The sequence below is a fragment of the Equus asinus genome, chromosome 1, assembly GCF_041296235.1.
Source record: "Equus asinus isolate D_3611 breed Donkey chromosome 1, EquAss-T2T_v2, whole genome shotgun sequence".
Classification (NCBI taxonomy): Eukaryota; Metazoa; Chordata; class Mammalia; order Perissodactyla; family Equidae; genus Equus; species Equus asinus.
This window is the reverse complement of record NC_091790.1, coordinates 151,939,626-151,951,873: the sequence shown is the minus strand read 5'-3', so window position 1 is coordinate 151,951,873 and position 12,248 is coordinate 151,939,626. Positions and strand designations below refer to the sequence as shown.

General features: G+C 35.2%; 1 protein-coding gene across 1 annotated transcript in view; it reads right to left on the bottom strand.

Annotated features, from left to right (window-relative positions):
- Positions 1-12,248, bottom strand: part of ITGB8 (integrin subunit beta 8) — a 78,927-nt gene that overhangs the window by 14,369 nt on the left and 52,310 nt on the right. The window contains exons 7-8 of the mRNA XM_014830574.3: positions 6,605-6,700; positions 3,115-3,204 (exon numbers count right to left, since the gene is read on the bottom strand). Of these exons, the coding sequence (XP_014686060.1) occupies positions 3,115-3,204; positions 6,605-6,700 (186 nt within the window). The remainder of the gene's footprint in view (positions 1-3,114; positions 3,205-6,604; positions 6,701-12,248) is intronic.

Sequence of the window (12,248 nt, the reverse complement as noted above, 5' to 3'; positions counted from 1 at the left end):
GACATTTACAGCTGTTAAAGAAATGTTTCAGTTTCAAACACTTTAGACTATCACGAAAGCTAAAATGCCTTATTGATACAGAATTGAAACGTAAATTTTTGGGAGGCCATGTCTATATTGTAGGCATAAGAATTACTTGCCAGATATGGATCTGTCAATTCTCCAAGAATGGCCTAGGATTTTTGCCAAGTCCCTGGGGTTCACTTGTATCAATCAAATTTGTTCCAATGCTTAATGCTAAAATGGGGCCCTTTGGTAAGCAGAAAACGATGCACTCATTTATTCACTCATTTATACAATCATTCAAAAAGCATCTATGTAATGTCTATCATGTATCATGCATGGACTAATCTTTTCCATCACAATCTCTGAGTTCCAAAAGTTTTGGCTACATTAAAGATATACTGTAGGTCTGTCTGTATTTTATCTCATAAAACTAAGAGTCTACCACAGACAAAACTCCTTAATTTATACTTGTAAACAAAAGGAAAGGGAAAAGATGAAGTATGTACCTAAGGAAAGAGAGTGAATAGCAGGGTATAGAGAAAAAAAATAATTTCTAATGGCTTATAATTCTTTAATTGAGTAATTTCTCTTCTTCAACTGTATTATTGATAAAGAGAGTTGTGCTTACTGATTAATAACTGATCATGGAATTATGGTAGTAAATCTTTAGAACAAGATACTTCCTCAAATTAGTAAATTTTATTTGGATTAGGTAAGACTATGTCAGCCACATGTTTTATCTCCCAGAGAGCTCATACATTGTAATCATGTAATTGAACAATTTTAGCAAACTAATAGAAACTTCTGACAGAATACTAATGGTGTTGATATGATGATGGTTTGACAGATAAGAAGGAAATTCCTAATATAATGACTATTCTCAGTTTTCCCTTCTGAAATTCTGCTTCTCTTAAAATCTTAAGCTAGTTAAACCAATGTTGTTCAAGATGTGACAACAAATAGCTGAAATTTTGCCCAGTTTTGGGATTTAGAAATTAAGCTCCAGATACAATCTTAAGCTTCCTTTTTCATACCTAACAGTTATAGAAGCATAATTTATTTTTTCTGATGTACAATTCTTTTTTATTAAATGTAATTTATTTTTCATTTCTTAATTTCAGCAAAATTACTATTACGTTATTATAGTTATATATTATAACTATATGGTTATTATATATAGTTTTATATAATTTTAATTCTAATGGCAGTGCTGATGTAAAGGATAAAAAATAAAATGCAGTCATTCACTGTGTACTAAATTTGTATATAATTTTATAAAATTCTTAAAAAGGGAATACAAAAAATGAAAAGTTAGAATGGAATATTTTTATTCTTTTTTTTCTTCAATGAATTGTGAATTGTTTCTGTTGTACTGTGAAGACAAAATGAAATTTGAGATGAATTTTGAAAATACAGGCATATATAAAATAATAACAGAATCCAAACTTAAGGAAATTAGTAGCCAGAGTAAGTTTTTGTTAGATTTGCTAGTATTTTCCCATTGTTTAAGGTTAATCAGAACTACAGTTAGCTGAGGCATCACACACCTACCGTAGGCAAATAAAGAACATGAAACCAAATGCTGCCATCTCCTTTTCCCTTGGTACAGTCTGACACACAGGGAAGTATGTCCATTTATATTCCTTGTTTAGGGCAATTAATGGGTTCATACTATAAAAACTAGAGTGACTTCTAACACTGTAAGCTCCTTCCTTATTTTCATTATTCTTGGGAACAAACTACAGATGGGAATGAATTGTACCCGCATTTGATTTTTATTGATAAGAAGTCCCTCCAGTCATAATATTCTTTTTTAACAGTGAGAAAGAAATATAATTAAAGATGCTCTTCCTAACATTCATCCAACATAGTTTTCAGACAGAACAATTCCTTGGCAAAAAAAAAAAAAAAATCTCACAAGATTTATTTTCCTTTTAAAAGAAAGTTTAAACAAATCCTTCATTTTCTAGCCCATGTCTACTTCCTGACTTTCCCTTTTGTATCTGAGTTGAAGTCAAATGCTACATGGAGAAAATAAGAGAAGCTTGAGGTTTGCAATGCTTGGGCTACTATTTCTGCTATTCAACTCTACTGTGTCAGGAAGGGTATCAGAGAATTTTGGGAAGTGAGACTTGATCAATGGTCGATAAACTCAAGGTAGAATAAAGCATATCTTTGGACACTATGTTAAAAAAAAAAGACAAACAGGTGATATCATATAGGAGGAAGACCCTGGAGTTAAGGAATTCCCAGGTTCTGATCCTGCTTCTGCTTGTAAGCTATTTGACATTTGGGTAACTTGCTCAAGTTCTTTAAAGTTCTACAAATACACAATGGGAATACTAACACCTGCCTTATTGGTTAGTTGTGAAGATTAAATGAGCTCATGGATAAAAAGTAACTGGCTCTTAGGGTATTAAAATAAAAGTCATTATTATTACAATATCTTAACAGAGACTATTCCATCCAGGAATGACCTAGGTTGAAAGAGCAGATGTTTCTTTAAATCTTTGCATTTGGCACCCACTCTTCATAGACAGGACGGCATACAACTGCCAACTCAATAAAACAGTCTATCTCTTCAGATGATTCTTTTAATCAAATTAGTTTGATAAAACTGCTAAAATAACTGATTGAACAATGATGTGATTGATCTAGGAGACCTCGACAGAGTCCTCTTGGTAATCTCTATATCCCAAATAGTTCATTTTCCCTGACATGTTGCTGCTTTAAATAACAGTGTGGATTTCTTACTTTATCTTTACGACATAGGAAATTGTGAAATTTCTTGGTAATAAAGTGTATTCTATAACTATGATTTGGTGACTCACTGAACATTTGATTTGGAAGGAAATTTAGATAGCCTCTAGCCCAACTTGAGTTTACTTACTACCAGTGAAACACAGTGAGGCACAGAGAGCTGAACTGACTTTCACAAGGTTCCATGGCTAGTTAGTGGTAGAGCTAGAGCTAAACTCAGCTTCTGAATTTCTAATCTAATGTTCTTTCCACCACTCTTCTCAAGATGATAGGGCACTACTTTGTACCTTGCCACAGAAATTGGGGTTAAAAGTTTATTTGAAAAAATTGTGTATAATATATACATACCTGATAGGCTTCTACTACCAAATTATTGAGGTTTGCAGCCTTTGATTCTATTTCACCAGCAATTGTGCCAGGCAAGAGGGGTAGAAGGTCCTAGAAAATATACCAGTACATTTACTTAATGACGATAGTATACAATGGTTTAGCAATCACCAAATATTAAAAATTCTTGTAGTTATCAGTGGAAGGTGAGCCATTTCATTACTCAAAACCTGTAAGACAAAAGAAAAATGTAAGCAACCAAGTAGGCCAGCCAAAACATAGACATGTGATATGGTGGTGTGTGTATGTGTATGTGCATGAGAGTGTGTTCGTGCACCAATGAACACGCTGACCTAAAAACCTAATCAAAGTACAGACCAGTATTTCCCAAAGTACCTTCCATGGAACATAGTCCTAAGAGATTTTAAACTTGAAAAGGATTGTGAGGGTGAATAAGTTTGGGAAGTTCTGCATATGATTTCTTCCACTTAGAGACTCAAAATGCTCACTTGAAAATGAAAGGTTCAGAGAAGTCCTGCAATTCAGAAATAATTTAGCATTATTTAATGCAGTATTTCTCAACATTTCTTTAGTTACAAAACTCTTTTTTCTGTAACATATATAAATATTTTACAGAACTACTGTTCCATGGCACAACCTTTAGGACATGTTGACCCAAACCAGAGCAAAAAATCATAGTTACAAGTGGACGCTTCATGGAGCAGGTGTTCTTGATGGATGGTACTTAATAATTATGGAGAAGATTCTAGGTATTCCTATTGAGAAAATGAGAATTAGCAAAGGCTTAAAGGTTTACCTGACTTGTAGATGAAGTAAGAAGAGAGAGGAAACCAGTCTTACTGGCGTGAAAGTTGCATATTTATAAGGAATTAGATATGAGAAGTCTTGAAATCCATTTATACGCTCATTTTCCCATTCACAAGTATCATTAAGTTTCTGCTGTATGCAAGCCACTACCTAGACACTAACAATTTGGTATCTTAGATAACAGTGAAAATATATCACTTGTAGATTTTTAAAATCCATTCATCTAAACCATTATTGAGCACCTACTGTGTATCACTTTGGAGATGCTAAATTGCTAGGCCATACAGTTGCCATCTTAAGGATCTCACAGGTATATAAATGAAAATTTCAAAAAACAATGTACACAGGAAGCAATAGAGGTATAATAACTTAATGAGAGGGATACTCAGCAAGCATTTGAGGGCTGGGGAAGGTTGTCAGAGACTATTTCCTGGAGGAGGTGACTCATGAGCTGTGTCTTAAAGGATGAGTAAGAGTTAGCCAAGTAAGGAGGGAGAAGGGCTTCCAGGCATGGGGGATAGGTAGCAAGAGCAAAGGCACAAGGAAGAACAGAGGAAAGAAAGAATCCGGTGAGTGCGTGCACAGGAGAATTAGAAGAATGGCTGGAGGGACAAGTGTAAGGCAGAGAATAGTGAGGGATGAGGCCAGAGAGGCAAGTGGGGACCAGATGGTCTCTTAGGCCACGCTAAAGACTTGATCCCCTAAATTAGAGGGAACCACTGGAATATTTTACTCTAGGGAGTGCTGTGGTCACACTTGTGATTTAAATAGATCCTGCAGCCAGGTGGATGATGGATTCGGGAGATGGGCTAGGAGTTTGTTACAACCCTGACAGAGGTTATTGATAAAACTATCTCTGGGCAGCCAAAGTAGGTGACTGTAAGGGCAAACACAGGACTTACAGCAGAGCTTCTCAGGCTTTCAGAGCCTGTTGATTCTTACTCTGCACACAATTCAATTAATAATAAACCTGGTTTTATGGTTTATCAGTCATTGGACATTTTTTTAAAGGAGTAGGGAGAAACTACTAGAACCAATAAGACTGTCAAGAAATAATAAATAGCAGAGATAGACGAGGCAAAAGCAGTAAAAAGCTGAACAATAATTTGAAATTCAACTATTAAGATTAGAGGTTAAGAACACAGGATTTAGGCTATTAGGGAAGTTTGGGCAAGTATATAACCTCCCTAAATGTATTTCCTCATCTTTACAAATGGGCATATTAGTAATACTGCCCACATTGTTATGAGTTGTTCAGAGTATTAAATGAGTCAATATTAATAAATTCAGTGCCTGACAATAGTAAGTACTCAATAAGTGGAAACTGTTACTGTTGTTAATAAAGTGGTTTGGGGATTTAATTGGGGCCAGAGCCCTACTTCTGTGGATATTAACAGCTGTTAGATTAAAAAGGGGTTCCATGGTATAAAATTTGGGAAAACAGGGAATTAAATAAAGTTTCACTAAAGATTTCTAAGGGAAGAAGTAGGATGATTAAAGTAGTGCTTTTGGATAATAAATATGGCAGTTGGGTATTAGAGAAACTGGTAGAGGGAACACCAGCTTTGTAGCAAATGCAAATGGGTTCAAGTATTTGTTGAAGCTGAAAGAAAACGTAGTCTCTTTGAAGTATTAAAAAATAAGTAAAAGACATTAGGAGTGGAAGGAAGAAGCAAATACAATGAAGAGATGAAGAAGACAACCTGATCAGACATGTGCAGTGAAAATTAGGGTATCAGAGCATCATCTTTTCTTTATAGAAAAGAGAGTGTCCTGGAAGAAAGAATCTAAAAGACTGAAATAAAGCTATAGCAGGGGCCGGCCTCGTGGTGCAACAGTTAAGTTTGCACGTTCCGCTTTGGCGGCCCGGGGTTCGCCGGTTCCGATCCTGGGTGCGGACATGGCACTGCTTGGCAAGCCATGCTGTGGTAGGCATCCCACATATAAAGTAGAGGAAGATGGGCACAGATGTTAGCTCAGTGCCAGTCTTCCTCAGAAAAAAAAGAGGAGGATTGGCAGCACATGTTAGCTCAGGGCTAATCTTCCTCAAAAAAAAAGCTATAACAGCATCACAGAAGAACAGTTCAATGTGGAGTTGGGGGGAGTGGGTTCCATGACACTGCCAGAGTAACAGAGATGCCAAATGTCCATTCTGCTTGTGGATCTCACCTGGCCAGAAGGATTCTGGACAAAACTAAGATGTATTCTTATGGAGGAAGACTTTGACTGGGTCAACTGCTTCCTTGGCTCTTCTGTTCCTTTATTAGATGACCTACACCAAATCTAGCTATGTGCTATTGAAAATTAAGCTGATATTCCTCAACGTAATCTATTACAAGGATGTGCCCATGGACCAGAATATATGTAGGTCTCTGAATATGAAAGGCGTAGTTGGAGTGTGAACAACTTTTCACCTGACTAAAGTCTTCTCCATATTGTTGCAGTCAGTACCACTCTAAGTATCAGTGCTCACCCTTGGTTTTAAGTGTTCCAAACATAGATAGAATTTATACTTAAATGCTAACTTAAGACAACACGTGGTATATATTAGTTAATACAGTATTAAATTTAGATTGTAAAAAGTACAATAACTCAAGAATCTTTACCTGGGGTTCAAAGAAGTATTCTAATTTCAACTACCAATGCAGACATTTTAATTTTTATATTTTGGGAATTAACATACCTTATACCAATGAAACTGTTTTCCTTGAACTGCAAAGATGACGTTAATGTTGTTGTCTATTAACTTTTCTGAAAGTTGGCCTAGTGAGGGATGTTCCTGGAATGGATAATGACATAAAGAAGGGAGTGAAATTTAGTAGCTCAATTCCACACATATCCAAACATCTATTATGAAGAAAACCATATGACTGACAAAAATGTACTGTTGGGAAGGATTATGGTTTTAACTAGAAGCATTTAAATTCTTTTAAAAAATAAGATCAAGAACAATGTATTAAGGATATTTGTAGACAAAATCTCCATTAAAAACCTACAACAGATGAAGCGGGCTGAATTAAACATAGTACAAAGAATGTTCAGCACCTTTTTGGATTAATATTGGACTCAAAGTGATATAATTGAAAGACAATTTAATATTCTGAAACAGACACATTAGTGACAATCACATTCTGAAGTGGAGTTCAGCACAAGTGTTGAAATGCAATATATGCATGTGTGTATACACATGTATACATACATATATATATTTGATATAGAACATGATATAGTATAAACTCTGTTTAAAAGCAGAAAACCCTGTACTCAAAAATCCCAGGTTATCACTTTATGATAAAAATTCTCTTAGGTCCATCCTCTGTATCATGTGAATGACATCTGCCTTATATGATTGTTGGCAAGATTAAAAAGATAACAATAGTACATGAATTATTTAGTGCAGTTTCTTGCATATATTAAGCACTCAAAACTAATGGCAATTATCATGATTTTTACTTTCAACAGCTCATATAAAGTATAGGTAACAGATCTCTCAACTTATTATCATTATACTTTATATATATTATAAATATGTTTTACTTTGATAAATAAAACTTATGTAGAGCCAACTGTGACATTCTTTCTGGTAGTTAGAAAACTGGGGATGAGTAAGACAGGGAGAATAAAATTTAGTTTAGTAAACATGAGAAATCTGACAACTATAGAAATTGCTATCTACAGTTATATAGTTAGACGTAGTACTTGATATTTTTCTTTCTATAAATGCTTTTCCATATATTCAAGTGATGATCTCAAATAACAACTTCATACCTAGACACCTCTAAGAGAAATAATGTCAAACTTCACCTGCAGTGGTCCCACCTGTTTATTGGTGCCTAGTTGCATCAGCCAACAATCGTGTGACTGAGCCTAATTAGTATCATGGGATTCAAGTTCAAATTACTCTGTAGTTTTCACTTGCCCTTTCACCCTCCAATGCTAACTGTGTTTTCTTCAAGGTAAAATTTTGCTAAACCGTCTTGCTTAATATTTCCGTCTTTTGGCAACTATGTGAACTTAGTAAAAGAGTTAATTTTACTAGTTTCACTTATAGCCCAAGTTCTGTAACCCACATATTAAACTTATATACACAGACATAAGAGATAGCCTTATGCTTAAAGATACTATCACTAACATGAGTAACTGCGATGATCTGAATATTCATGTCTCCCTCCTTAAATTCACATGTTGAAATCCTAATCCACAAGGTGATGGTATTAGGAGGTGGGCCTTTGGGAGATGATTAAGTCATGAAGGTGGAGCCCTCATGAATGGGATTAGTGCCCTTCTAAAAGAGGGCCAGTTGAGAAAGCTCCCTTGCCCCTTTCTCCATGTGAGGTTACAGCTAGAAGATGTTGTCTATGAATCAGAAAGTAGGTTCTCATCAGACCCTGAATCTGCCAGCGCCTTTGATCCTGAACTTCCCAACCGTCAGAACAGTGAGGAATAAATTTCTGTTTTAAGCTACCCACTTTATAGGGTTTCGTTATAGTATCCCGAATGGACTAAGATAATAACCATAACAAATATCCTTTTGCCTTTATATAATCTATAATTGCTTTGGTAGAAACAAATCAGGTTTTCATGAACTGCATTTAAATGTGATATGAAACCAATTTATGAAGAGGTTTAAAAAGTATTACCACATGGATTTTCAGAAGAAAAATTCTGCTCAGAGAAATTCTTGAGAATATAATTTTAAAGTAATAGAAAAAGAATCCTCAAAATATAAATTCTGACATATAAATTCTTATTCCTTGTTCCTAATAATATGTATACTCTTAAAATAGATTTATGACAGTTTGCATAATGCTAGTAAATTAAAGAGGACAAGTAAAGGAAGGGTAAATCTAGCTGTATTTGGAAATTTTTTTTAATGGCAACAACTACTTTTCAAATATTTTTGCTTTGACAAAAAATAATCACAGTTTGCCAAGAATTCCCCCTTCTTAATTTTTAAAACCATTCATATTTTAAGGAAAATTTAATCCATATGTTTTTAATCAGCTTACACTTAACTCACATAAAATCAATATTTAAAGAATAGTCCAAAATGTAAGCAGCTTTTGGAGCCTTCTTAATCTCTTTCCTCTTTTCAAAAACAGGAAGTCACATTGACCAAAAGTACACAAAATTTAAATCTAGAAAGTTCTAGTTTGGTCAGAAGCTCATTAAGAAGGTCAGTTGGATTTTTAAGCTTAAAAGAACACATTATTTTGAATGCTAGAAGGAATCCGTTTTAAAAGAAAATTCCAAGTACCTCGAGGCAAATTTGTTAAAATTACAAATGTTTAGCAGATGTTTAAATAAACCACTGTTGACAGGAGAGCTGTGGATTAATGACCATTCTTGAAGCCCCTTCCCCTTTCCTCCAGGAAGCGTATTATCATTTAAGTATTTTATCTTTTATGTCTTGTATTTCACTAGCAGGAACACTCCATCTTAGCCAGCTGTTCTGGTGACATCACTCCTCCTCATCTCTAACTCCCCCTCTGTCTAAGCCATTACATATTGTTTCTCTAAGCTCTGAAAATAATTAGTGGAGATAATAGGCATTTCAAGAGGCAAAAGGGAGAAGGGAAAGCAATGTGCCAAGACAGCTGCTAAGTAATTAAGGGGAAAAGGATTCCTTTCATAGTTTTCTTCTTCACCAACACCTTCGCTGTGACTTGTGGGAAATGACTTATAAATGTCAGAAGGGAAAAGAAGATAAGAAAGATTCATTGGGAGCAATTTTGGTTAAAGAGATAACTGTGTAGAAATATATGGGAGAATTTTAATAATGTGCCTATGAACTGCCGAAAAAAGAAGTGTCTAAGATTCTTTTCATAAAAGTAGAATTCATAATAAAAATTTTCATAAGATAATGTAGAATTTATAGTATTAAACATCATAATAAGATACAAAAACACCCCCAATGTCTTGATTAAATAAAGTACTCAATTATCTGGATTTTTTTTTGCAGTTTACTTTTTAGGGGAAAGAGACAACATGAAAGCAGTCTGATAGCAGAGATTTATTTAGAGATGAAGACTTTGAATTATGTGATCTCAGTCCCCATCTATCGCAACAGCCTGTTTTCTATCTACATGGCTGCACAATAATAATTGCATAGACCAGGGTTTCTCATCAGTGACACTGTTGACATTTTGGGCCAGGTATTCTGTGTTGCAGGTGGGGAGCTGTCCTGTGCATTGTAGGATATTTAGCAACATCCCTGGTCTCTTCCTACTAGATGCTGGTATCTCCCTCCTCCCGACGTTGGAACAACCAAAATGTCTCTGTAGGGTGAAATGTCCTCTGGGGGGCAGAATCACTCCAGTTGAGAACCATACCAAGAGCAGGGGCTCTCGAAACCGACCACATGGGGCTTCAGCTCCTGGCTCTGCAGTTACTAGTTATGTAATACTGCGCAGCTGTCTTAACCTCTCTGCCATCTAGTTTCCATACATTTAAAACAGGTATAAATACTAATGTCTACCTCTCAGAGTTATGGTGGGGATTATTGGTTAATATGTGTAATAATTACAGTGTGTTCACTTACCATTCTGTAATTATTAAGCTCAGACTAATGGTGAGTAGGGGCTCATGTCCTGATGTCACACTGCTTGGCATTTACTATAGGCACTACTACCTAGGGCTGTGTGACCACAGACAAGTTCCTGATCCTTTTAGTACTTCCATTTTCTCGTTTATAAAGTGGACGTAGTAGCAATATCTACACCTCAATGCGATGGTGGGTGGTATTAGGTAAATGTAAAGGGGCAAACACCATAGGACTGCTTAATAAAAGTCAGCTTTCAATGAAAGACTGCTTAATAAAAGACATTTGGAGACAATTACTGAAGTCTAGATGTTGGGCTCCTGCATGTGCTTTGTTTGACTTGCCTAATTTATTTACCCTTTGTACCTGGCCCCTAAAGTGTTTGAGTTTGCGACTCCTGCCAAACACAGTATCAATTATAATCATGATATCCTAGTTACTGAAGGAGGGGCACGGACTTATTTTTGTAAGCTTTTCAATGAGAGTGGTAATAAAAATTTTCTGCTTAAATATAATTTAACCAAAACATAATTTAATTGGAACATTCCATTTCATAAATATTTTCATCAAATTTTGTTTTTATTGTGCCACTTTTGTAAACCATTATTTTTTTCTCATTTTTAGAGCCATTATAAAAACAGTGCCAGGCTACTTTGAGCCTGGCCAAGGTGATTCTGTGTGCAAGTTTTGCTTTCAATTTAAAAAAACAAAATAAACTAAATATTGTTTGCGGAGATCATTTCCTGGCTATTTTTCTGCAAGCATGAGAAGCATTCAAATTAGGTCTATTCTAAAGTTGTTATTGAAGTCATTATTGTTCTCATGGCATTTACAATTTAAAACAGATAGTTCAGAGAGCAGTAAGCTGATATCAGGCATTTTGTTAGTTTTAAAAGTTGTGACAGGGGCTGGCCCCGTGGCCGAGTGGTTAAGTTCGAGCGCTCTGCTGCAGGTGGCCCAGTGTTTCGTTGGTTCGAATCCTGGGCGCGGACATGGCACTGCTCATCAGACCACGCTGAGGCAGCGTCTCACATACCACAACTAGAAGGATCCACAACGAAGAATATACAACTATGTACCGGGGGGCTTTGGGGAGAAAAAGCAAAAAATAAAATCTTTAAAAAAAAAAAAAAAAAAAAAAGTTGTGACAATATTTTAAGAAAACCACCTGCACGTAAACTTAAAATTTTCTAGGTGCATTCTGCCTGGGTGGCATTTCCTTTACTTTCCTGATTGTGCATGTTCATAAAACTCAAAGGTGCTAACACTCTAAACTAATCTTATCTCTTTAATTAATTTAAAAAGTTGCATTTTTAATGTAACATTAAGCAGAGAAAAACAAAATAAGAATCAGGAAAGAAGATAAAAAGTTTTACTATATGCTTTAGTTTAGCCATATTAGAATTACTGTTATTGTTCTCATAATTACAAATCAGTAATTTCCATGAGGCTAAATCAATAGTAATTTGGTTTTCGATGGCCTCTCCTTTTGACCTTAAATCGCTGCGGTGCTGTTAAACCTCAGTCTATAACGAAAGGTAGCAGATTTGGGGTTATTCTAGGCCTTTTTTTTTCATTAGATATAAGATTCAGTATTGTGCAAAATTAGGAATATTGTATAAACTTAGGCTTAGGAAGTACATCTTTTTCAACTATTTAAAATAGTAAGAAGAATAATTACTTTGAGAAGACTCTTCAGAGTTGAATATGCTTAAAAATACTTTTTAAAATGACTCCTAATATAGCTGCCTTCCAGTGTCATCAAAATCACTAGCATACACTGGTT